This window comes from Bombyx mandarina, chromosome 07 (genome assembly GCF_030267445.1).
Source record: "Bombyx mandarina strain Sakado chromosome 07, ASM3026744v2".
Taxonomy (NCBI): domain Eukaryota; kingdom Metazoa; phylum Arthropoda; class Insecta; order Lepidoptera; family Bombycidae; genus Bombyx; species Bombyx mandarina.
Genome location: NC_143214.1, coordinates 13212519 through 13238146, shown reverse-complemented (window position 1 = coordinate 13238146; position 25628 = coordinate 13212519). Strand labels below are relative to the sequence as shown.

The 25628-nt window shown below is 38.7% G+C and overlaps 1 protein-coding gene across 7 annotated transcripts in view; it reads left to right on the top strand.

The window, feature by feature from the left end:
- LOC114251819 (dystrophin, isoforms A/C/F/G/H) overlaps nucleotides 1–25628 on the top strand; it is a 480975-nt gene that overhangs the window by 369506 nt on the left and 85841 nt on the right. For all 7 annotated transcript variants that reach the window (XM_089728894.1, XM_089728893.1, XM_089728897.1 and 4 more), the window contains one exon: nucleotides 23080–23252. In XM_089728894.1, coding sequence (XP_089585020.1) covers nucleotides 23080–23252 — 173 coding nt within the window. The remainder of the gene's footprint in view (nucleotides 1–23079; nucleotides 23253–25628) is intronic.

Genomic DNA, 25628 nt, shown 5'->3' with positions numbered 1-25628 from the left:
CTAACAAAGCAGGAAAAGCTTCGAAGTGGCCAACCGTCTTAATAAGTTCAGCTACAATTAAAAGCTTTCACCAAACTTTCAATAAGGAAAGGGTGGATGTGACTGTTTTGAAAGACTGATTATTTTCAGAACTCAGAGGCCATTTCATAATTTGTATTCAATCTGATTTAACATGATCGAGATGTAACGCTAGCTCTCCGTAAAAAGTTTTTTGCTTCCCTACCTATTCTAGTAACCTCGAGGGGTTATTCTAGATTTGTCGAATTAGTAGGTGAGCTCACGGGGCTCAAGCCTGACGACGTTGCTAACACGAACCCTAGCAAGAGCCGTGCTTCACAGAATTTACCATCGGATCCGAAACGCGACCCACTGAGAAGATCCGGTGAGAAATTCAGTGGTCTGTGTCTGTGGGTTAATTTACTCGCCGAGCCTTTCGTTGCAAGCGACGGGTTCGACGAGAACGATGACCGGTGTTTGAAGTACCTAAAAGCACGGTTAGTGGATAGGGAGGATCCGAGATGACGTCTGTAAAAAGGGCACAGGTTTGAAATACGACTATCACCACTTTAAATAAATAAATAAATAAACACAATTGGGAACCAGGTCCAAACGGTTATCCTGTCCCAAACTAGGATTCTTGTTCTATCGAGGACAGAGACCAATAAATAAATGTATATATATATGTCTGTAGGTTAAAATATAGAAACGTATATAAAAGTCGTATGTCCCTATAATGAAGAATTATCAGTCTGCCCATCTAATTAAGTTCGTGAAGGAAACTTCACCATAGTCAAATCAAATCCTAACTGTCCAAGATACAATCCAATGATCTAAAATTAAACTGAGTTACTTTACCGAGCAAGCAAACGATGACATATCTAGAATCAGTATGCCTCTGTCCGTTGGCCAAGTTATTCTTAAGTAATAGTTAAGTTACTATTAAGTTAAAGTTAGCTTGGCCTGATAGGGACCGAATGGCTCGGAGTGCGATCCACAGTCGAGTTCAAACTTAACAGTCTGAAGTTATAACTTTCTTCATTAAGTTATTACAATCAGAACCTGTCTGTTAGCTTAGTGAAAGCCGTTGTGTTCTGCTATTGAATTAAATGTGCTCCGTCAAGAGAGCTCTTCAGGGTTATAGAGATGATGAGATTATGTTACAAGCAAACGTTAGCCACCGCACGCTTGAAGGAAACACCACTCCCATCACCCGGAATCTATGGTGTTTCCAGCGGATTTTTTATTTATTTTTAAGCATAGCTTCTATCGCGGGCCTTGAGCGCGGCGACTGAATCAAGAAATTCCGTAACGAAAATAACCTGATACCCCCACTACGTCTACTATGTAGCTCGCGTTCAACACATTCACACGTTGCGCTGGTGTAGTGTTTGTGAATAAGCGCGCGGCGCGGCGTGACGACTGCATGAGCATCATGAAAAGTCTGCCCGTCTCTCTCTCACGCGGTCTAGCTTATGAAAATAAAAGGGACAGTTAATTTTTTGGTTTTGTTAATGTTTATAAATATAGCGTGGTCTTATTTTTATTATTATTTTAATATTAAATTATTATTGTCTAATTGTAATTGCATAAGTTGATAAAAAATGCTTTGCAATAGCTTTACCCCGACAGTCCCCGAGTGCCACACGTCTTTTTTTATTACTTAGGTGGGTGGACGAGCTCACAGCCCCCTGATGTTGAGTGGTTACTGGAGCCCATAGACATCTACAACGTAAATGCGCCATCCACCTTGAGATATAAGTTCTAAAATCTCAGTATAGTTACATGATAACTTGCCTATTTTAAATCGAGGTTTGTAAATAATCTCTAACATAAAACAGCGGTTTCAATGTGCATTACTGCAGGCGTCCTAGCAGAGTACAATATCCTAGGATGCCTATCAGTTCCTGTTCCAATATAGTTCAATATCTTGTCTCAAGGCAGCCAATCATGCTGTTTCTGTCGGCGTCAGTAATTGTTTTTTTTTATCGCTTAGATGGATGGACGACCTCACAGCCCACCTGGTGTCAGGTGGTTACTGGAGCCCATAGACATCTACATCGTAAATGCACCACCCACCTTGAGATGTAAGTTCTAAGGTCTCAGTATAGTTATAACGGCTGCCCAACCTTTCAACCGAAACGCATTACTGCTTCACGGTAGAAAATAGGCAGGGTGGTGGTACCTACCCGTGCGGACTCACAAGAGGTCCTACCACCAGTAAAAGTAAGATTAGGTAAGCTCGTTGGCGCACTTACGCTCTAAGCGGCGTGGCTCACACTGCTGTTGTAGACCCATTTCCTTAAAAATACCTCTAATCCGTTCCCTCGTATCTTCTTTGTAAAAAAAACCTCTTCAAATTAATCCCGCTTAATATCGTTAGGAACCGAAACTCAATCTTCGGCAACAGTCCGTGAAAATTCTAAATGATACCTGCTAATCTAACTTTGACACAAATTATCGCCCTAAAAATTCTCCGTCAGCCGGGGGTTGGCTGGGGGCTGGGGGCATCATCAACGCCGCCTCCTCGACCGGATTTCTTCATTTCCTAAGGACGCGGGGTCGAGAATAAGCGTTTCGGGGTTGAATTAAGTTCCCGATGTGACTTTTTTTTTCCTACAACTGTCGAAGGATCGTTTTCGCGTATTTTAAATTCGAGGACGGTGACCGGTGCTTGAGGTGCCTAAAAGCACCGTTAATGGATCAGGACGATCCGAAATGACGTGCTTTGGGCGACGTCGACGTGTACAAATCACAAACCACATTTAAAACAATGCAATGTAAGACTTAAATTAACTTGAAACAAAATGATTTGGTGTGATTGTGTATTCCAAAATTATATTTAGCACTAGTAATAAAAATACGTAGCACAGGGCCAATCGTAATTATAAATTCTTTTTACAAACACAAAAACATACAAAACCAAAGTTTAACAAATAAATCGAATCCTTAAAATTTTATATCGTATTTCAGACAAAGTCGCCGACTCGATATCAAATATAAATCAACTTCTCGAAATATCGTAAAGAATCGTTCGCATCATCTATAACAAGCGGGTGACTGCTAGGAAATACGGCACATAGATAAATTGAAAACTCCCGAATGAATGTACCAGTTCGTACCCTTTCTGTCTGGTATGAACCGGTTAATACCAGATCCTACCGCTTTATGTGTTATTTTAGTCTTCTTATATTGTGTGAAAAATCATTTTTCTATACCTGATTTGATCACTGTGACACTGGGTCTCACAATAGAAATGTTCGTACATGGAAATGTAAAGGAATAACACCGTATAAAACAAATCAAACCCGCAAAATTACGATTTGCATCATTACTGGTGGTAGGACATCTTGTGAGTCCGCATGGTTAGGTTTTTTTCTTTATACCATTAAGCATTATAAGCACATTATATTTAACCGACCCCAAGCTTTTTGAATACCGGTTTTATTATTATTCAATACTTATTTTTTCTATAAGCTTATTTGCATTAAACACTAATTCAACTCTGAAGTTTACAATTTCTTTACACACTTCCTCACAATATATAGACGGTATTATAAGTTCGTCTGCCAACCTCGGAAAGTGGTATACACAGACACACGGACCATTAAATACGAAGGGAAACAACTTAATATATTATTTACACTAGAGCAGGGAATACTTAGCCCGCGACTCTGAGACGACTGGCACCACTCCAGGCACCTAATTGGCTGGAATGCAAGAATAATTTAGGGGAAGCCAATGTGTTTTTGGGTGGTTTATTATTACTTCTGATGGGTAGACATGCTCATGCTTTACTTGGCACGAGTATTCACGGGAGCCGAGACTTCTAGAGGGTTACCACACATATATTATACAATATTCTCCAGCTTTAAGGAATAGTTTAACACATATCCCGCTGGCGACGCAGAGTTCATTCCTATTACTGGTGGTAGGACCTCTTCTGAGTCCGCACAGGTAGATACCACCGCCCCGCCTATTTCTGCCGTGAAGCAATAATGCGTTTCGGTTTGTACGGTTGGGCAGCCGTTGTAACTATACTTGAGACCTTAAAACTTGTATCTCAAAGTGGGTGGCGCATTTACGTTTTTGGATGTCTGTGGGCTCCAGTAACCACTTAACACCAGGTGGGCTGTAAGCTCGTCCACACATCTAAGCAATAAATAAAAATAAAAAAATGAATATTACTTGAAACCACGCTCGGTCAAGCAATTCTCCCTTCAAGATTTTAATCTCTAAAAACAATATAATTTCTTTCTCATCATCATCCCCAATCGATTATCTCCATAATAAGAGATTAATCTGTCGTTAAAGATTTAAGATATCACATAAAAATCTTTTTAAAACCGGATTACATGGATTTAGGGAGAATTTGAATAAAACGAATACCTAATCGGTAATGCAGACGAAGCCTCTTGAACAATTATTTTTTATGTACTTTAAATGTATGTTTTGGGTAAACTTGACGCTTGAAAGCTCTTGGGGAGTTTAAAGCTCGTTTTCGTTTTGTAATCTGAAAGTGCCATATCACGTTTTGAGATGATGAGAATTGTTCATTTTCATTATGTAAACCAGTTAGCCCAGTGAGTTTTTCGCCGGATCTTCTCAGTGGATCGCAATTCCGATCTGGTGGTAGATTCTGCGAATCACTGATCTTGCTAGGGCTAGTGTTAGCAAATTCTCTCAGGTTTTTTTATTTTTTTTTATTGCCCTTGTAGGCAGACGAGCATACGGCCCACCTGATGGTGAGTGGTTACCGTCGCCCATGGACTTCAGCAATGCCAGGGGCAGAGCCAAGCCGCTGCCTACCGCTTAATACTCTCCATAAGCCTCGTTTGAAGAAGGACATGTCATAGCGCTCGGTAAACACCTTGGAAGGGAGCTCATTCCATAGCCGGATGGTACGTGGCAAAAAAGACCTCTGGAAACGCACTGTGGATGACCGCAGTGGCTCCAGGTAGTATGGATGAACTCTACTCCGGTGGCGGGCGGTGCGATGGTAAAAACGAGATGCCGGTATCATCTCGAACAATTCCTCAGAGCACTCCCCATGGAACATACGATAAAAAATACAGAGGGAACCGAAGTCCCTCCGCAGACCCAGAGGTTCCAAACGATCCGTTGAGATAATTAGAGAGATCTCAGTAGGCAGAAAGATTCCCAGCAGGTATTTACACACTTATACTACATTGACGACCATGAGGTGTGTAGATGAGCCTAAAGCACCCGCCCCCTCCCTAGTGCACATGTGCAAATGTGTCCATCCAAAGACAATGCAAATTAATTGACGAAATTCCCACGTCATCGTTGAGAAAGACGATGTTCCAAATGCACTTTTCTAATTATCTTCGAAAGTAGACAAGAGAATTGCTCATTTGATAATGAGTAGTCACTGTTGTTCTTGGTCATCGGCAATGTCAGGGAAAATTATTAGGCCTCGCCTACAGATATACAAATACCAATCAGGCAACCCTCGGGAAACGCCGATGATTCTAGAGCTTAAGAGTTCCGCCAATATCGATGTGCGAAGTGGTTTCATGTAGTAAGGGTGTTCTCTGCTCCGGTGACAGATGGATGCGATCGTGATAAAGAAATAATGGAAATATCTCACACGAATCCTCAGAGTACTCCTCACGAAACAAGCGAACAGAGAGTAAGCCAATTCCAAACGAGAACGCTTTCATATAACGACTATTGACGATCTACTGGTGGTAGGACCTCTTATAAGTCCGCACGGGTAGGTACCAGCACCCCACCTATTTCTGCCGTGAAGTAGTAATGCGTTTCGGTTTCAACGGTGGGGCAGCCGTTGTAACTATACCTTACTTACTAACTAGACCTTAGAACTTATATCTCAAGGTGGGTGACGCATTTACGTTGTAGATGTCTATGGGCTCCAGTAGTAACACCAGGTAGGCTGGGAGTTCGTCCATTTATCTAAGCAATAAAAAAAAAACTAAAAAACAAATACGGATATTGATAAATATACCCATTTTATGGTGGTCGTTTCCACTGTCGTCACAAAGTCGGATAAATATTAATTACAAAAAATAATATTCCATCGGATCAAGGCTGTATTAATTTCGACGATTCCTCGCTAATTACTGAATTTTCTAATTAATCACGAGAGCATTTTGATTAATCGGTCTCCGATGTCGGGGGTGCCGGGGGGCGTTGGGGGAGATGAGTCGGTGATTTCGTCTCAAAGAGCTTTTCAGTTTAGGTTTTCGGTTGCTAATTAATAAGTAGCGTCAAGTTCTGATTTTGAAAAGCTTCGCTGGGCATGTTTCCCCCAGCGACGGAGTGTGTCGTGACAATCATCTTAATACAGTTAGTTCTTGAAGATGGATGTACATAGAACCTTTTCGAACTTCGACGCGACTCTTGTTTAATACTTGAACAAATATTTGTTTGCGTAAAGAAACATTTATATTAATGCTTAGAATAGCATTAGGCCCCATATCTTGCCGTGGATGTCTTAAAAATAACTAAAGTATTTTCAACGTATTATTCAGGGTGCTGCGTATTATACAGACCTCTTATAAATGCGCACGGGTAGGTCTATTTTTGCCAAGCAGGCATTATAATATAATTAACGTTAAATGGCCAACAGTTTTAATAAAGAAAGAAATTCGGGATTGATAGCACAAACACCATTGACACAACTCTGACATGAAATATATAAAGTGTAACATAATAACGAATACCATTCAGATGACAAACAAATATTACAATCATAACAAAATAAACGAACGATCGAATAATTCTGTGTGATTCGTGAGAAAAGTTTGAAAAGAAAAATTACGTGTGATATCCAAATGGAGGTGGAGACCGCCAGCTGACGGCAACAGATTTCAAGAGTGGAAGCTGCAAAGGCCCTCCATCGGTCCCAGGTTCGAAGAGAACTCAGGCACATGGCCGGGCCGCCCCCGCCTAGCCCGGGCGGGGGCTGGTCAATGCCCGTTAACATGTCAAATTGTATCAGAACATTTATTGAACCAAAAAACCGGTCGAACAGCCACGGCTGCTACCACACAAAGACAATGGGAAAAATTTATAACCAAAGGTGTTTGTCGCGGCTGCGGTGGTGATTGGGGCTTCAGTGGCGGCCTGAAAATAAACCTAGACAGTTCGGATTACACGGGTTACAAGTATTACTTCAACAAACCGGGCTACAGGGTAAAGTCGAGGTCGTGCGAGGACGCCCGGTTTGTGCACATCAATTATGTACTGTTGGCGGAATTCAGGCATTTCGAAATGGTAAGTTAAACTTTAAGTAACATTACTTGTTTAGAATTCCATTTATAAACAAGCATTTAAGATAACTAGAGGTCCCGCAGTAGTCAAAATTCGACTATAATTAATTGGAATTGTAAGTTTGTACACTATTATGATTGCATTTTATACTTCTATAATCACAAATTTCTTCAAGACTACACTACAAAAAATATTAACAAAGACAAACAATATATTTTAATCTCTTCTCAATTTGACAACATACGTCCAGAACAAAAGTTTGACAATAAATAGTATGCATGCGTGTGTGCGTCAAATACATGGTATGTAGTGTGTGTAATGTTTTCTTTATTGATTTAATGTATCTTTTATGCATTATTTAAAAAAAATATTTGCATTGTGCACTTCTTCTCTATATTCTCTATAAGTGTGGAAAATTTCATACTCCTCCGTCCACGCAATTTTCGTAAAAAGGGATTCAAAGTTTTTGCTTCACGTATTAATATAGTATAGATTTTGTTTGTAAAAATGAGTGTTGGCAAGGCGCGTTGTGAATACGCACAGGGAGTTCGTATCCCACTCCGGATTAAGGGATGGGACGACCTCATGACCCCCGTCGATTTCACGTTACAGCAAATCCGTTAATTAGATCCATGACATCTCTCTCCTATGACTACGAAACTGTTAATCCTAAAATGACTTAACCCGCGGTTAAGCTGCGACATGGCTTACATACAGCACGGAATTTCTCTTATAAATAATATAACGAAAAAAATAAAATTACTTTCAACAACTCTGTTTTCTACACCGCATCCCCAAAAAGCTTTGACAACCATAACTCAATAATTTAAAATTAAACGCATTCCCTTCGCATGAATATTAAACAGCTCACCCCGTCGTAATAAGCTTGATGATATTATGTAATATAAACTTGGCTTTTGAGGTATGGATAATAACGTATTAGAATTCCTCCTATTTTGCAAATAATTAATTTAGATGATATACTCGCGTATCATATCTCGCTAATATTGCCAAAGCAATTAATTACTTTAGATTTAGAGTCGACTTTTATTACTTTGGATGAGAAGACGCACTCATATCTGCTGTAAACTGGGACTAGTACAATTTTAATCCCGTTAACCACCTTAATATTTGGAGAATAAAGTGCGATTGCATTGCCACAATTGCTTTCATCAGAAATCTCAAGGAAGGCTGAGAAGGGTTCATTCTCATCGTTACGTTGCAAAAAAGTTCTCTTAATAAGGCACTGTAGATGAATGAGTTACCTAGTTGCAGAGATGAACTCCTCCAGTGGCGAGTTGTAAGATGATCACTCGAACAAGTCCTCAGAACACATTAGGAAAACCGTGTCAAGCGTAATGTCAAATTTGTAGAGTAGGACGACACAATTGAGGACTTCACCTCATCTCTAAACGAGGGTGGTGCCATTTAGTGATGTTTATGGACTCCAAAAACACCTGGTACCAGGTGGACCATGAACTCGTCCACTTAACTTGAGAAATGACAGTTATTATACATAGTTATATAACGAATAGCACAAACACGAGATTGAACTGCGAAATTGTAATTAATCACATGTCGATATGTAAGCAATAAAAACTCATAGCCATCAAACACACGCGAGTCAGTTCAGCAAAAACATAAAGCTATCTAAGAAAGCGTTTCACGACCGTTTACATTTCCCAAACATTAATAGAGCTCGGAGCGTTTATAAGCGCGGCAAATACGTCAATTTGTCAAGTACATTACGAGTTCATAGCAGAAAATATCGTTTACACCTGGTCCCGTCCGGTCGTAACCGGCTTTAACCGGTTTCAGCCTGATTAGGGTTGTGGGCTGCGAAGCGCGGAGAGGCTTACATTTAATTTAGATATTATTTGCTTTGTTTATTGTTTGCCATGGTATAGCTGGTTTAAGGGTCGGTCAAAAAGACTGGATACTTCAATTACTGTAATATATTTAAATTAAAAAGACTAATGAACAAACAGGATGGTAAGCCAGCCTTGTTCTGTCTTTCTTCAATACAAAAAAAATGTTCATTCTGAGCTATTAAGATGAGTATCTTAAGAGTACAGAACGAAGAAAATCGTCGAAAATAACACATAAAGGAATATGAAATATCTTCAAGGACTACGGTCAAAATCGGCGCAGATATTATGGGGTACTTAATTTTTATAGTTTAGTTATCATAGCATTTAGATTCACCACAACCTGCCGCTACCCCTGAAACAAACATGACACAAATGAAATCTCTATTCATTCTATGGTATTTAATGCTCGTTTAAGATACTCCATATGAGATTTAATTCTTATCAAAATATCAGGGCTTCTTTCGGATTAGAGTTGAAGAGTACGTTGAGCTAGTGTGTTATGAAATATTGTTTAAATCTCTATTTCTATAGAGCTCTCGCTCATCTACGTATGGCTTCTTACAGTAAAACTTTTAGTAAATATCTTTCTTTTTTTTTATTGCCCTTGTAGGCAGACGCGCATATAGGACCTGATGGTGAGCGGTTAAGTCGCCCGTGGACTTCAGCAATGCCAGGGGCAGAGCCAAGCCACTGCCTAATGCCAAGCCGCTGCCTAAAAATCTTAATCGAGGATGCTTAATTCACAATCAGTACATAGTATAAAACAAAGTAGCTTTCTCTGTCCCTATATCTGTCTGTCCCTGTGTATGCTTAAATCTTTAAAACTACGCAACGGATTTTGATGCGGTTTTTTTAATAGATAGTGATTGAAGAGGAAGTTTTATATGTATAATAACATCCATTAAATAGTGGAAAAATCAATAATAAATTACAGTTTCGGAAGCGAAGCGAGGGCGGGTCGCTAGTAATAAATATTTTATTAGTTTGGAGGGGCAGCCCTGTGTCGTTTAGATCGCGCCACGTTCAGTTCGGGCCGCACGTGCCGCCCCGTAGACGCAACGTCTTGCTTTTGAATTCGAAATTAAATTGTAACTGAAAATTATTAGAACGACCCGACGTGTCTGTTCATCGAATGTCTTCACCAAAAGCCTCTATACATATTTACGACAAATTATTGGTGCACTGAATATACGGTAGTATTGCGTTGGGCTATTATGAAGGGGCAGTGGATGAACCATGAATTACTACAATTTCTCCGTTATTCGTCGGAAATATTTTCGTACAGACTCCACCTCTTGAATATTCTACTGGCTGAAATTGGTAGACGATTTCACAATTTTTTTATAGTCTATAGACAGCAAGCACATCCACTTTTCTTTAATTCCCTTGTAAGACATTACCATCTCTCATAGACGACAGCAATGCCAAGGGCAGAGCTAAGCCACTACCTGCCGTTAAGTCTCTCCACAAGCCTCGTTTGAAGGTCAACTTCAATGTGGCACTTTTGCAACCGAAAACGTATGATATCTTCGCGGTCGAAATAGGTAGAAAACAAATAGGATACTCACCCGTGCATTCTTACAATATAAATCATTTCCAATATAAAACGCGTGGGTAGTTCTTTGCTACGGTAATATAGGGATGATGGAACCAAAGCAAACAATTTTTGAAAGCACTGCACGTGGAAAATGCTCTACAAAACACAGAGAGAACTGGAGTTCCTCCGTGAAGGTTTCAAACAATCCGTAAGAACAGTATTATCGATCAACCGAATGGTCCTCTCCTTGTATTCAATTATAGCTTCATACAGCCAGCCCCGGAAGGGTTGACTTCCTAACTCAAATATTGTAAAAACACTGATAAACATGTCATACACATACCTTGTACCGAACTTACTCTGTAAAGATTTGGATAAGTAAATAATATGACTAATACGAGACCGACCACGGACCATGCCGATTTGAAGACAACCAGCCAACTAACCACGCTTAACAACTAAGTCATTTTTACGTCTCCCCACCACATGATACAACATTATCTGATAACAGAACATGTAGAACAAAACAAGTAATAACTTCCGATATCCAAAGGAATGTACCGCTAAAAATCACGCATGATTCGACTCATAAAATCCACAAAAGCGAGTCACGACCGAGCGAGCAAAGCAAGCGCTCCGCACAGTCGCAACCGGTCGTTATCGCAGGTGCCCGGGCCAGTTATATCCGGTAAAATCCAGTTACAACCGGTTACCAGGGTGCGGATTACGCGCCTGATCCGGTTCTGCAGTCGTTTGCGACTTGATTTATTCACTTCGTTTGAAACGGTTGCGCTTTTAAGTTAGCCGAAAGGTTACAAGGTCGGTTATCGTGCTGGATTATCCTGGATTGATTTATTGTTTTTTCTTCGCGGTTTTCGAAGTAAGGGGGAGCCGCTGTAAGGATCATTTGTTTTGTTTTAGATGGAATCATGTTAAGTCATTATTTTGGAAGCCATTTTTTACTTGGAATCCGGAACATGAGAAGAAAAATTTGTGTCCCTCTTGTTTTTAAGCTTATACTAAGTAGCTTTGCTCAGACTCCTATTAATTCTCCGAACATTCAATAGATATTAGATGATAGCCTCACGCTATTTTCACACATACAAACACATACTCTATAGCTGACCAAAACACCCTATGTGTAGGAAAAAATGTAAAAGTACGTAGTGAAATTTCCTGAGGGCTGAGTTTTTGTATTACAGTAAGTCATCTGCGACTTAAATTCATTTTGTAAAAATTGTGTCATGCAACTAAAAGAAAAAGAGCTATATATTTTTATGTTAAATACCTCTAATATACCTCACATACAATATCTAATTCATGGAATTCAAATATAAATCTTAAAATACATGACACGAGCTCAACAGGAGATTACAGAAACGAATTCTGCAAAAACAGGCCTTGTCACTTGGTCACCGTCCGGTTCACAACCGACTTAATCCGGTTAATTACAGATTCGAACCACGCGACGATCCTCTTCAACCGAACAATTTGTCCGGGTTAATTCTCAAGTCCTTAACCGGTTAGTTTCGACCGGTTTCCCGTGTGTTATTAGCATAATGGAACCGGTTGACGTGTGGTGGTTTTGAGACGTGCCCGTTTTTTTCACATCTCGGGTCGGCTTAGTTTTGGAAAGAATAAGATGTCTTTACGTCACTGGGGAATACCTTTTTTTAGGTTACGAATAGCAAATGGAAATTGAAATGTGATTTTTCTTGGATTTGCTTCAAAACTGTTCTGGCGTTCTTGACTAATGCGTGTTACATAATACCGAGGATGTTTTTTTGGAACCAAATCACACCATTATACCGGACCGGAACAATCCATATTGCTCCTATTATATCTAGAAAACAAATTATGGAAATCTTGTAAATTTTAATGCCTCATTTCCATAGTTGCATTTGCTCCAAACCTGAACTCTAACATACTTCGTGCGTGCCAAAAAGTATGAATATAGCATACGTTGTTTAGTTTCCTGATATTGAGAAAGTCGTCGGGGAGCGTTCATCATTTGATAACTTTTCGTGTTTGTGGAGTTTCTAAAAAACTTTACTCATTCACAAATATTTATAGTACAAGAAATTTTCCAGCCAATGCTTATTATCATGCTTATTACCTATGCTTATTATTCATGCTTATTACCTAAAAAACCGGTGGCCGCTGGAAATTACATACCCGATCCTGTAGACCGAATCGTAAACAGTCGACGTCGCCCAAAACATGTCATTACGGATCCTCCCGATCCGCTAACGGTGCTAGGTACCACAAGCACCGGTCACCGTCCTTGTCGAACCCGTCGCTTGCGACGAAGGACTCGACGAGTGAAATAACCCATAGACACAGCCCACTGAGTTTCTCGCCGGATCTTCTCAGTGGGTCGCGTTTCCGATCCGGTGGTAGATTCTGCGAAGCACTGCTCTTGCTAGGGCTAGTGTTAGCAACATTCCGGTTTAAGCCCCGTGAGCTCACCTACATGATGGCGAAGCTGAAATAGCCTCTCAAGGCTATCAGCATAGACAGGAAAAAAAGTGAGCTCTTACTGAATTTTCAGAAGTGGTGTCATGTCATGGTTATTCATGTCCCCGATGCATTATAAATCACGTCAGAAGCTGAGAGGCTACCTGCCTGTGATGTGGTTACCAAAATTTGTCTCCACGAGTTTCTCCCGAGGCATTTCAGAGAGACCACTCAGTAGCAGTTCATACCGCAAGCCTCTTCATCAGATTCGTTCTACAATTTAGTATAATACTCAGCATCTAAAACAGTTAGGACTTTATTAAAGTTATGTAAATCGCAAACTGACGTACTTAGTTGAGAGGTTTCGCCGAGAGAACTGTATCAATTTAACGATACTCCGCTGGCAGGTTAACGCGCACCTGTGGCCGATCACAGAATAAAAACGGAGGAAGACGAGAGAGGATGGTTATCTAATTTAACAAAAAAAAATGTGTGGTGTCGTGGGACACCGAATAAGAACGAAGTTCCTTATTATAAAAATATTAATTTTACGTTCTATTCGAGGTATAAAGAAAATAAAACTGGAAGTTTCGCAACAACCCACGGTCATTCGGTAACGTGCGAACTTATTGTGGTACACTTCATTCACGGTTGTTTGCATAAGAATTAGTGTATTGCGCAAACGAACCCTCTGAGATCGTGGTAAATGAATGATAAAAAAATATTTTATTTTTTGTACGTTATTACAAAGTTAAGTCGTACACTGTGTGCATTACTAATAAAAATCTTACGTTACGGACGTTTCTTCCCGGTTTTTTCCCGTTCCAAAAACTTATTCTCGCAATTATTATTTTCGTTCCATTAATTTCGAGGTTTTAACGACAGACAACGTGACGTCACGGGCGACTGAGACGTTGTATGCTGACACTTAAATATAATGCTGACTTCAAATTTAGAAGCGCTAAAAGTTTATACACATACAGAAGACTTAAAATGATCATGAGGTCTAGTTGTTTGTTTAACTTCTTTTGTTCTTGTATAAGAGGTTACGTCACTCCGCGACAGTAATAATATTTGCTGTCCTGCTATTTTGTCTTTACTCAAGAATCGTAGTCTTAGTTAATAGTCGTTAATATTAGATTAATCCTATGTAACTGAGACTTCAATCTAACGCCTCATGATGAGTCCCATCTCCACTGAACAAAGCTCGACACACTGAATACGCATAACTTTTGAGGTCAGGTGCTGTAAAAAAGCTGAAAGCTTACAACATTCCGCCTGGAGCAGTTCTTTAGGAACGAAACCTTGATGAAGTCCAATTCAGCCCCTTTCACCAACTTTAGGCCCAACCAAGCGTCTGCCACTAAGAATCCTGGCAGGGGAGCTTATTCCGGCTTTGGAATGAACTCCCCTCCACGGTGTTTCCCGAGCGCTATGACATATCCTTCTTCAAACGAGGCTTGTGGAGAGTACTTAACGGTAGGCAGCTGCTTGGCTCTGCTCCTGGCATTGCTGAAGTCCATAGGCGACGGTAACCACTCACCATCAGGTGCCGTATGCTCGTCTGCCTACAAGGGCAATAAAAAAAACACAAAAAGAAACACCAAAATGTTTAAATTGCAGTTCACCCTCTACCGGGATAAGTACTCTATGTCCGGATCGTCGCGTATAAAAGTGCTCAGGTAAATCTGGCACGCAATAAATCTTCCCTCCCCCTCTAGACAAGGGGAAGACGAATCGTTCCTCTCCCTCTACCTTTAATAACTTGATGAATTATTGTTCGACGGAATTAAGTGTTTTTTGAATGTAATGAGCCCATCTTGAATTTATACAAGGTAATTTGTTGCTTAATTTTTATTTCGTGTATGTAATTAATATTTGTTTAACATGCTTTCATGCAGTACTTTTATAATTAGTATTTATGTATAGTATATAATACTTATGTGTAGCCGTTTTTGTAAATACAGTAGGCTATCAATTTCGGATGTAAATTTCAGTTTACCATCTCCGCTGTTTGTTATGTGACTCCCGCCAGGTCCTGGACCGTTTTCTGGTAAATTTCAGCCGAACTTTTGAATCGATATGTGGATTAACAAAAACATATTTATAAAGAAGTATAACATGTGTTGCGGGTGTTAACAAGAGCTCACTCACAGTCAATACTAAGATTAATAAAGTCCTAAAAGCTATCGAGCGAAATTATTAAGTAGATTCTAACTCTTATGTAGTACCATCATGGCTCTGTCCAAACGCTAACCACTAATGAGAAGGTGAGTCGTATACTTGTCTACCTAACTGGGAGTTTTTTAATTTTTTTTATTGCTTAGATGGGTGGACGAGTTCACAGCCCACCTGGTATTAAGTGGTTACTGGAGCCCATAGACATATACAACGTAAATGCGCCACCCACCTTGAGATATAAGTTCTAAGGTCTCAGTATAGTTACAACGGTTACCCCACCCTTTAAACCGAAACGCATTACTGCTTCACGGCAGAAATAGGCAGGGCGGTGGTACCTACCCGTACGGACTCACAAGAGGTCCTGCCACCAGTGATTACGCAAATTATAATTTTGCGGGTTTGATTTTTATTACACGATGTTATTCCTTCACCGTGGAAGTCAATCGTGAACATTTGTTAAGTACGTATTTCATTAGAAAAATTGGTACCCGCCTGCGGGATTCAAACACCGGTGCATCGCAACAACGAATGCACCGGACGTCTTATCCTTTAGGCCACGACGACTTACTAGTTAATAAGTTAGGGAGTTAATAAATAAGAACACCAGAAGCATGCGACCACTGTTTTGTTGTACTGTGTTGATAAAAATCTTACCACAAAATAATGAAAATGAAATATAAATTTAAGGACTCTGTAACACTCGTAGCGTTGGAATATTATAGAGGATCATTTCTCCTCAATAAATCAACGCCTTTGTCCTTCGCATGTAAATAAATAGTTAATGTACAGAGGATTTCGTATCCCTATTCAGGAGCATTGGCAAATAGGTGTACGTTTGTTTTTTTAATAAACACTCACTATTTTTGTTACTATTTTTATTTTCATCAAAAAATTAAGAAAATGCAACTAAGCATAAACTAAATTCATGTTATTTGTACTTTTAAAAATTTGTTAATTATATTTAATGCATTGAATCTATTAAATTTTTTTTAATTAAGTCGCTGTGCACGATATTCCCATCGTTAACTCGTTAGTAGCCTTTTGTTTGGATAAATGTGGTAGCGGTTATTGGACTACTAACAAAGAGAACAAAATGTCACTGTTCACTTAAAGGATATGAAAACTTATTTATTTGGCTGTAAACGTGCAGACGAAGCTACCTTAAGGCTAGCCTTATAAGGTTGGTGTTTTTTTTTATTTATTGCTTAGATGCGTGAACGAGCTCACAGCCCACCTGGTGTTAAGTGGTTACCGAAGCTCATAGACATCTACAGCGTAAATGCGCCACCCACCTTGAGATATAAGTTCTAAGGTCTCAGTATAGTTCAACGGCTGCCTCACCCTTGCTTCGCGGCAGAAATAGGCAGGGTGGTGGTACCTACCCGTGCAGACTCACAAGAGGTCATACCACCAGTAATTACGCAAATTATAATTTTGGGGGTTTGATTTTTATTACACGATGTCATTCCTTCACCGTGGAAGTCAATCGTGAACATTTGTTAAGTACGTATTCCATTAGAAAAATTGGTACCCGCCTGTGGAATTCGAACACCGGTGCATCGTTAGATATGAATGCACCGGACCTCTTATCCTATAGGCCACGACGACTTAACGTGATTGCTTCACAATACGCCTCATCTCCTACCTTAAGCCCTCCAGTTCGTCTACACTTCCGACACTGCTAACCTATATTGCGACCTATAGACGCAATGAGGTTCGAATATGGAAATATGGAAAGCACGTTGAATAAAGACATGACAAACAAACCTTCCGTATACCCGGATTAATATACGGGAGCCGTCTATAATATGCGCATGGCGTCCGAAGCGGGTGAAGATAAACACATCGATCCCACCCGGATATCCGGTTAACGTAAACAATAGTGTGAAAGTAATCTGTGGTTACGGTTTTGCGAACGATGCGATTATACTGGTGTTCAAATCCCACAGGCAGGCACCATTTTTTGTAATGAATTACGTACTTAGCACACGTGGTACGACCTCTTGTGAGTCCGCGCTGGTAGGTACTACCACCCCGCCCGATTTCTGCCGTGAAGCAGTAATACGTTTCGTTTTGAAAGGTGGGGCAGCCGTTGTAACTATACTGAGACCTTAGAACTTAAATCTCAAGGTGGGTGGCGCATTTACGTTGTAGATCTCTATGGGCTCCAGTAACCGCTTAACATCAGGTGGGCTGTGAGTTCGTACATCCATATAAGCAAAAAAAAATATTAAAAAAAATGTTCACAACTGACCTTCACGAGAACTTATGTAATTATATAATTATATCGTGTAATAAAAATAAACCCATAACAGGTATACTTTGCGTAATTACTGGTGGTAGAGCATCTCATGAGTCCGCGTATGTAGTTACTACCGCCCTGCCTATTTCAACCGCGAAGAAGTAGCGTATTCGAGTCGGAAGGTCGAAAAAACCTATTTACAACACAATTGGTGATCTATAGTTATTATAAAATAGAAATTATGAGGGAGGGTAGAATAATTTAATTACAAAATATGAGTTATATCTATGAATTAAGTTTTTACGGTAAAGAACTTAAAATTGTTGTAAAAATCAAAAAATCCAAAAAATCAATTATATTCCTGACGTAATTGTTTTGTTCACAGTAAGAAATTTAATGAAATAATTTTACAAAAATCATTTCTTCATTATCCCGTCTTCATACTCCTGCCTAAAAACGACAATGATAGCGCTTTCAATAAAGTAGATACACTTAAAATACAATATTGCAAAACCGAATCAATTTTGAGATGCTGAAACAGAAACGAAAATTTAAAAATTAATTAAAAGGGAACCCGCGACCGATCGAGAACAATAACGAATATCAATTAATGCGAATTCCTATTATGACCGGTTGAAATGAATGAAAACCAACTAGCTACAAAAACCGGATCAATTCGGCGCGCGAACGGTAAACACGAACCGAATACTGATTGGACGATCGCGGTAAGTTTTAATTTTTTTTTAACCGGAGTAATGCGGTGCCGTTGAATATCAAATTTGCCAGGACCGAAATAACATACATACCTAACAAATTACTATATTAAAAATTCTTCTTATTGCAATCTCCTTAATTTTTGAGCTATGTTTATTAATAATGTTTAGTTCTTGTAAGTCGTCGTGACATAAAGGATAAGACGTCCGGTGCATTTCTTAACTGACGATGCACCGGTGGTCGAATCCCAGGCGGGTACCAATTTTTCTAATGAAATACGTGTAACCTCTATACGATTAATCCTTAAAGAGGTTAATATGTTATTTATATCATTCTTCTATAGATGACATAAATAGAATTTCGATTATTGAAACATTAGAACATTAGACATATAAAGAGCATTTTTGCAATATTAAAATATAAAAAGATATAAAAATAATGGTGAAGCAATAGCTTTAAATGTTGTTTCTCTTTATAAGAGCAACTCAATTGCTATAGTTTTACAAAGCTAAACTGTATTTTGATTTAAATCAATAAATACATTATATACGTACTCAACAAATATTCACGATTGACTTCCACGGTGAAGGAATAACATCGTGTAGTAAAAATCAAACCCGCAAAATTATAATTTACGTAATTACTGGTGGTAGGACCTCTTGTGACCCTGCCTATTTCTGCCGTAAAGCAGTAATGCGTTTCGGTTTGAAGAGTGGGGTAGCCGTTGTAACTATACCTGAGACCTTAGAACTTATATCTCAAGGTGGGTGACGCATTTACGTTGTAGATGTCTATGTGCTCCAGTAATCCCTGAACACCAGGTGGGCTGTGAGCTCGTCCACTCAAATAAGCAATAAATAAAAAAAACAAGAAGAATATTCAAAATTTCACTCGATCATAATAATATAAAAAAGTGAATTCGCATAATAAGAATGTAGTTAAACAGGTCAATTCTCAGAATCTAAAAACGAGCTGCACTCCCAAATTCGCATTTTATATCTTCATCACACCTCGAATGTTCTCGATTATCTAGCAACAAATAAAATACAATGGCCGCGCAGTCCTCGCTACGTACAAATTAAGTTTGTAACGATTCCCTGATCCAACTCCGTAATGTATAATGGTGTATTTAAACTTATAAACGAACATTAACGCGTTTCGGTCAGAGAAGGGCGAACACTTAAGTTTCAAACTTTAAAGTTTCTTAACGGTTGGTTCAAATTTAAACTCTTTAAGCTCCGGGTGACAGATTTTGAGAGAATTTCAAGGTTTAATTACGCTACATTAAAGTTTTACTGGTGTAGGCCGTAATGAACTGTCCCAACTTCTGGTGGAGAAGGACAATTTCTTTGTTCCGAATCCCTGAGTTTACGGAGATCTATTCCTTTTCTGTTTTTCTTACGTGACGAGAAAAGCTGACAACTGCTCCGTTTCCCAAACTTATAACATACATAAGAAACGCTCGTGCAATTACGCACACTAAAAACATTCCTACTTCCATTTTGATCTCCCCAAACCAGCCTTGAAATTATAAAGGGCGTAACACAAGGCTCTTATCGAACCCTATTATAATGCACCCTTAATATTATTAAAGGGTGTTTTTGCGCGTGTGCCGATAGCTAAAGTAAACAACATCAATAATTCCCGACGGCTCTAGTGCTGGGAAGATTTATCGATGTTTGTATTTCAAGCTTTGAAACTTGATCGATGATGCCTCGACTTTTGAACGCTAATATTTGCGTTATGGATCCAAATTCTGTTTTTAATAGTATCGTTTTTGAATTGTTAACAGTGAGTAAGCTGGGAGAGCTTAAGGTAGCCTAGTAGAACGAAGCTGTAAAGCTATGTATTTTAATTGTTTATGTTAGACACTGCTCGCTTTTAATAGTCGAAAGTTTTAAGGCGAAATTTTGTATCATGTCATTTGAAAATCTTATGAAAACGTAGTATTTACGGGATTATCGATATGAAATAACATTACTATAAGCCCCGACCACACAGGCGATTCAAGCCTAAAAGTGAAGGCCCGCATGTTATTAAACAAATTTGTGCACCGTACATTTTCTCATTAAGATTGCTGTGTTTAAAATTGTTAAATTTTAACTCTAAATGTTCCCGCTTTTTAATGTGGTCATACTGATGTTAAGATTTTGCTAGAGCCTTATACACTGCAATGTGATTACCTTTAGCAGTATGATCTAAATCATTGGCATTGGAAAAACGGTTATTTCTGCAGCATATCCTATTTAAAATCAGATGAGAAGAGATAAAGAAATGCTAGTAACGAAATATGAGAAGGAAATTGTATTCCCATTAAGTCCTGGAGTTTGGTGTCGGATACCTGAATAATATCTGAACAGACTATCACCGCGTGCTATCACTGTATGTAACAAATCGGCATCATTCGGTGATAGCAAGCGGTGATCAGGTCACGGAATATTTTGTCAGAATGAATTTTGTGGTGTTACCCACGTCAAACTTTCATTACAAATAAAATACTAAAAGTGAACGAATCACTTTTCCACCTTAATTGAAGAAAATTGCTTTGCTTTTGTATAAAAAATACATAATTATTTTTGATGATACTTACATTTAATGTGACGAAAAACATTTGATATTCATTAAAAAATCTAATAACTTACGCGCGAACAAATGAAAATTATGTCTTATTGTATTACTTATGTACAATAAAAGTAAATTTTAACAACACAACACGAGATAAAACTTAACGTAACCACATCTTCGTACCGGATAACATCGATACAAGTAAACACGCCCGGTTAGTTTCGCAACTAATCCGGTTGAAACCAGGAGATAACCGTTGCCTCGAGCGATCTGTTAACTAAACATTTACAGCTAAATGTAAACAACCGGTTCTTTGGTTTTAAGGTTATTGATTTAACTATAAGATTATATCATGAGAATATTTTATTGGGATTGAAATACATTTTTAGTATAGATATGGGTATAAAATATTAATATTCATTTTTATAATTTAATTTTTTTTAGCGCTCGTTTAGTCAGACGTACATACGGCCCATCTGATGGTGAGTGGTTACCGTCGCTCATGGGTGTCAGCAATGCCAGAGGCAGAGCCAAGCCGCTGTCTATCCAGAGTTTATTATTTGCTGTTGACATAGAGACCGGCTGATCTGATGTTCAGTGATGTTCGGAGTTCAGAGACATCACAAAGAAAACAACGCCAACCAACTTATATTAAGACATGAGATCTAAATCTTCACCCTATTGTATTGATTGAAAGATTTATTCATTTGTTAGTCACGAACAGAGATATGAGTTAGAATAAGTTGTCACTAACATACAAGTTTCTAGTTTGAATATAGATTTTTTACTGGTGGTAGGACCTCTTGTGAATCCGCACGGGTAGGTATCACTACCCTACCTGTTTCTGCCGCGAAGCAGTAATGCGTTTCGGTCTCGAGGGTAGGGCAGCCGTTGTAATTATACTGAGATCTTAGAAATTATATCTCAAGGTGGGTGGCGCATTTACGTTGTAGATGTATATGGGCTCCAGTAACCACTTGGGCTGTGAGCTCGTCCACACATTTAAGCAATAAAAAAAAAAGATACCTTATAGACCCCAATAAACTTAGATAAGTTTTTTGATATTGGCTAACCGGTATTCCCAAGTAGCGAAAAGAAGGCAACGCAAGGTTAATATCCACACCCGCATTTTGTTCATATATAAAAACCATTATCTACTTTCATAACAAACTATAACCTTAATCAAAAACACAAATCGTACCTTTCAGAAAATCGAAGCTTAATTTACAAAGATTCATTTACTTGAAAGATCACACGAGAAAAATAACAATGAAGAGACAAAGACAACGTTACAGTAAAATATGGACACAATTCGATATATATATTTCTAGGAGAGTACGAGTCCAGTTTGAGGCATTCTTCGGACAAAAGCCTTTCATTTGTCACCAGTCTCCCAGGGTCCGAAGAAATTGCTCGCTTACGTTCGCTGTACAAAGTTTTTACTCACGCGAATTTTGTTTGTCAATTTTTCACGTTTATACGAGTCAAGGATATTAAGGATTCTTGTTGATAAACGATTGTAGTTATTGGACGTGATTTCTTTAGTCAAAAGCTAAGCAAAAATTCTAATCGTTTTTCTTTTAATAAATAACTTCGGATTGATTTTATATGCTCTGAAATGTTTAACAAAAACTTAACATACGTTGATAATGGAATGTAAAGATGTGTAGTATTTCGCCTGAACGCTAAAAGTTAACTTATTTTGTGAACTCAAAGAGATACAATTCGCTTTTGTTATTAAAACACCAAAATTCAACTTTAGAACGATCATAACGTAACATCGGGGTGATCACGTTGGCAAAAAGCCAAGATTACAAAAATCGGTTGTCTGTAAAGTCGGTTTACTGACGATAGTTGAACGTGACAACGTCATAAAAAAATACTGATGGAATGGTTTTTTACTCATCGTGAAATAGTTCTATTAACTTATAGATTATTAGTTTAGTTTTGTCAATTATAGCATAACCTACAATCACTGCACTAGCGGACCGATGCTATTTATTTTAATGATGAAAGCACGAATATTCGCCAATATATCACTGAACATATTATTATATTTAATATCGAAAGAATCATTACCTTTATCGCCGCAATTATCGTTGCTATAAACAATTGACGAGCGTTACCATACGGCGTTACCTCAGAGCGAGGTAACGCCGCATGAGTCATGTTTTTTCGTGCATGCAGCCGACTCCATCAAATTATAAGACGTTGTCACGTCAAAAACGTTATAACTAAATATACTCAATTATTTCCAGGATCTGCAATCGGAGATCGAGACTCACAGGAATGTGTACGCATCGCTCACTGGAACTGGCCGGCGACTCCTGGGCAGCCTGTCTTCTCAAGAAGACGCTGTCATGCTGCAGAGGAGACTGGATGAGATGAATCAGAGATGGCATCACTTGAAAGCGAAGAGTATGGCTATCAGGTTGGTTGGACTATTCAATTTTGTTATTATTTTATTTTCAATCTGTCCATACTTATATATAAAAATCAAACCTGACACACGTGAATACAAATACATAATTCTCTAAATAAATTCCCTAAAATAATAAAAAAAATATCCTATCTTTCATACTGTTAGGCTATCCACAATATGAAAGCGAAATTGATTTTAGCTACACCCGTTTCCCTTCTGAGTGAGCTGCAAGTTATAAGGCTCCAACCTAGTCACTCGTTAGATTCTAATACCTTCTACCCTTGAAAATTCCTACGTACATTGCTCCACTGTAGTCCCATTCAGTAAATCTTGAGGGATCTAACATTGAACACTCTGCTTAATGCGGCGGCATCTATATATTAATACGTGAAGCAAAAACTTTGTATCCCTTTTTACGAAAATTGCGCGGACGGAGGAGTATGAAACTTTCCACACTTATAGAGAATATAGAGAAGAAGTTCACAATGCTAATATATTTTTAAAATAATGCATAAAAGGTACATTAAATCAATAAAGAAAACATTACACACACTACATACCATGTATTTGACGCACACACGCATACATACTATTTATTGTCAAACTTTTGTTCTTGACGTATATTGTCAAATTGAGAAGAGATTAAATATTGTTTGTCTTTATTAATATTTTTATAGTGTAGTCTTGGCGAAATTTGCTATTATAGAAGTATAAAATACAATCATAATAGTGTACAAACTTACAATTCCAATTAATTATAGTCGAATTTCTGCGGGACCCCTAGTTTAAATTAATCAATCTATTGTAATTTAATAACACTACCTTACAATAATTAATGACGAGGCTCCATTAAATAAGTAACGCCCACTTCTAATTCACACCACATTGACACATAATCATTAACCGGTTGTGAATTCGCTCGGAAACCGCTCATAATAGGTTTAGACCGGCCCGCCAGCGATTCGCTAACTCTGGCAATTAATGCCAGACCGTACCGGCTTCTGGCAACCGACCGGTTATCCGGTTATGCGATGGCGGGCGGTTTCAAAATGTGATTATTGTGTTGCGTGTAATAATTTTATGGGTACGCTGTAGTTAATTTCTACCAATCCGTGCCAACTTACTAGCGGTTGGAGTTTCACGTAGGTTGAAACTGAGTGTACTAATGTATATGTCACAAAAATCGGTTGTCTGTAATGTCGGTGTACTGACGATATTTGAACGTGACAACGTCATAAAAAAATACTGATTGAATGGTTTCATTTTTCAAAAGAAAATTTTAATTTTATTTGTTTAATAGATATTTTGTATGGACAATTGACACCACATTCACTTTTCACTGAACTTCATACTTGACGAAAACATGTAAATGTATTATTGATAGCAGCTGTCCACGCGGATGCATCGCTCACTCGAGTAGGAGAGAGACAGATGTCGAACGCTGCCGAACGCGGAGGCCGATTGTGCCACTTTGTCGCTCGTTGCGCGCTCTCGCTTGCACTTAAAGCCTTAATTGGAACGCCTCAGAGCGAGGTAACGACGCATAAGTCATGTTTTTTCGTGCGTGCAACTGGCTCCATCGAATTATAAGACGTTGTCACGTCAATATACGGGTCGCGATCAATACCCAAGTAATCGAATAAAAACCTGTCAAAATAAATAGCGGTACGTAGAAACATACATTTTCAAATAAACATTTGCACGAGGCCATTATCAGCGCTCTCCGCATGCACATGGGACTTTAAAAAAGTCGCTGAAAATATGTTAACAGTCTGCGGCTCTCTGAATCGATCCATTAAAGTTATTTATTACTTCGAATATTGGCTTCAGCGTCTGTCCTCGTATCACACCGTTTGCGTTTAGTTAAAATATTCCTGATAGTGAATTCAAATATTTGGAACGAAAAATGTTAGATGTAGCGTAATCAGTTGCCATTTTTATAACATAACAGAACAGCATTCAGATAAGCCTTGAGATTACATTCGTTGTGAAGACATAGAATATTACTGTTGGTAGGACCTCTTGTGAGTCCGCATGGCTAAGTACCACCACCCTGCCTATTTCTGCCGTGAAGCAGTAATGCGTTTCGGTTTGAAGGGTGAGACAGCCGTTGTAACTAAACTGAGACCTTAGAACTTATATCTCAAGGTGGATGGCGCATTTGCGTTGTAGATTCTATAGGCTCCAGTAACCACTTAACACCAGGTGGGCTGCTCGTCCACCCAGCTAAGCAATAAAAAAGAATACACAAGATTGCTAATTTCGCATACGTTGGGTGTAATTTTCCTAATTTTGCTGCCATATTTGGAACTCCGTATTTACCGAACGCTAATAATCCTACTAATATTATAAACGCGAAAGTTTGTAAGAATGTATGGATGTATG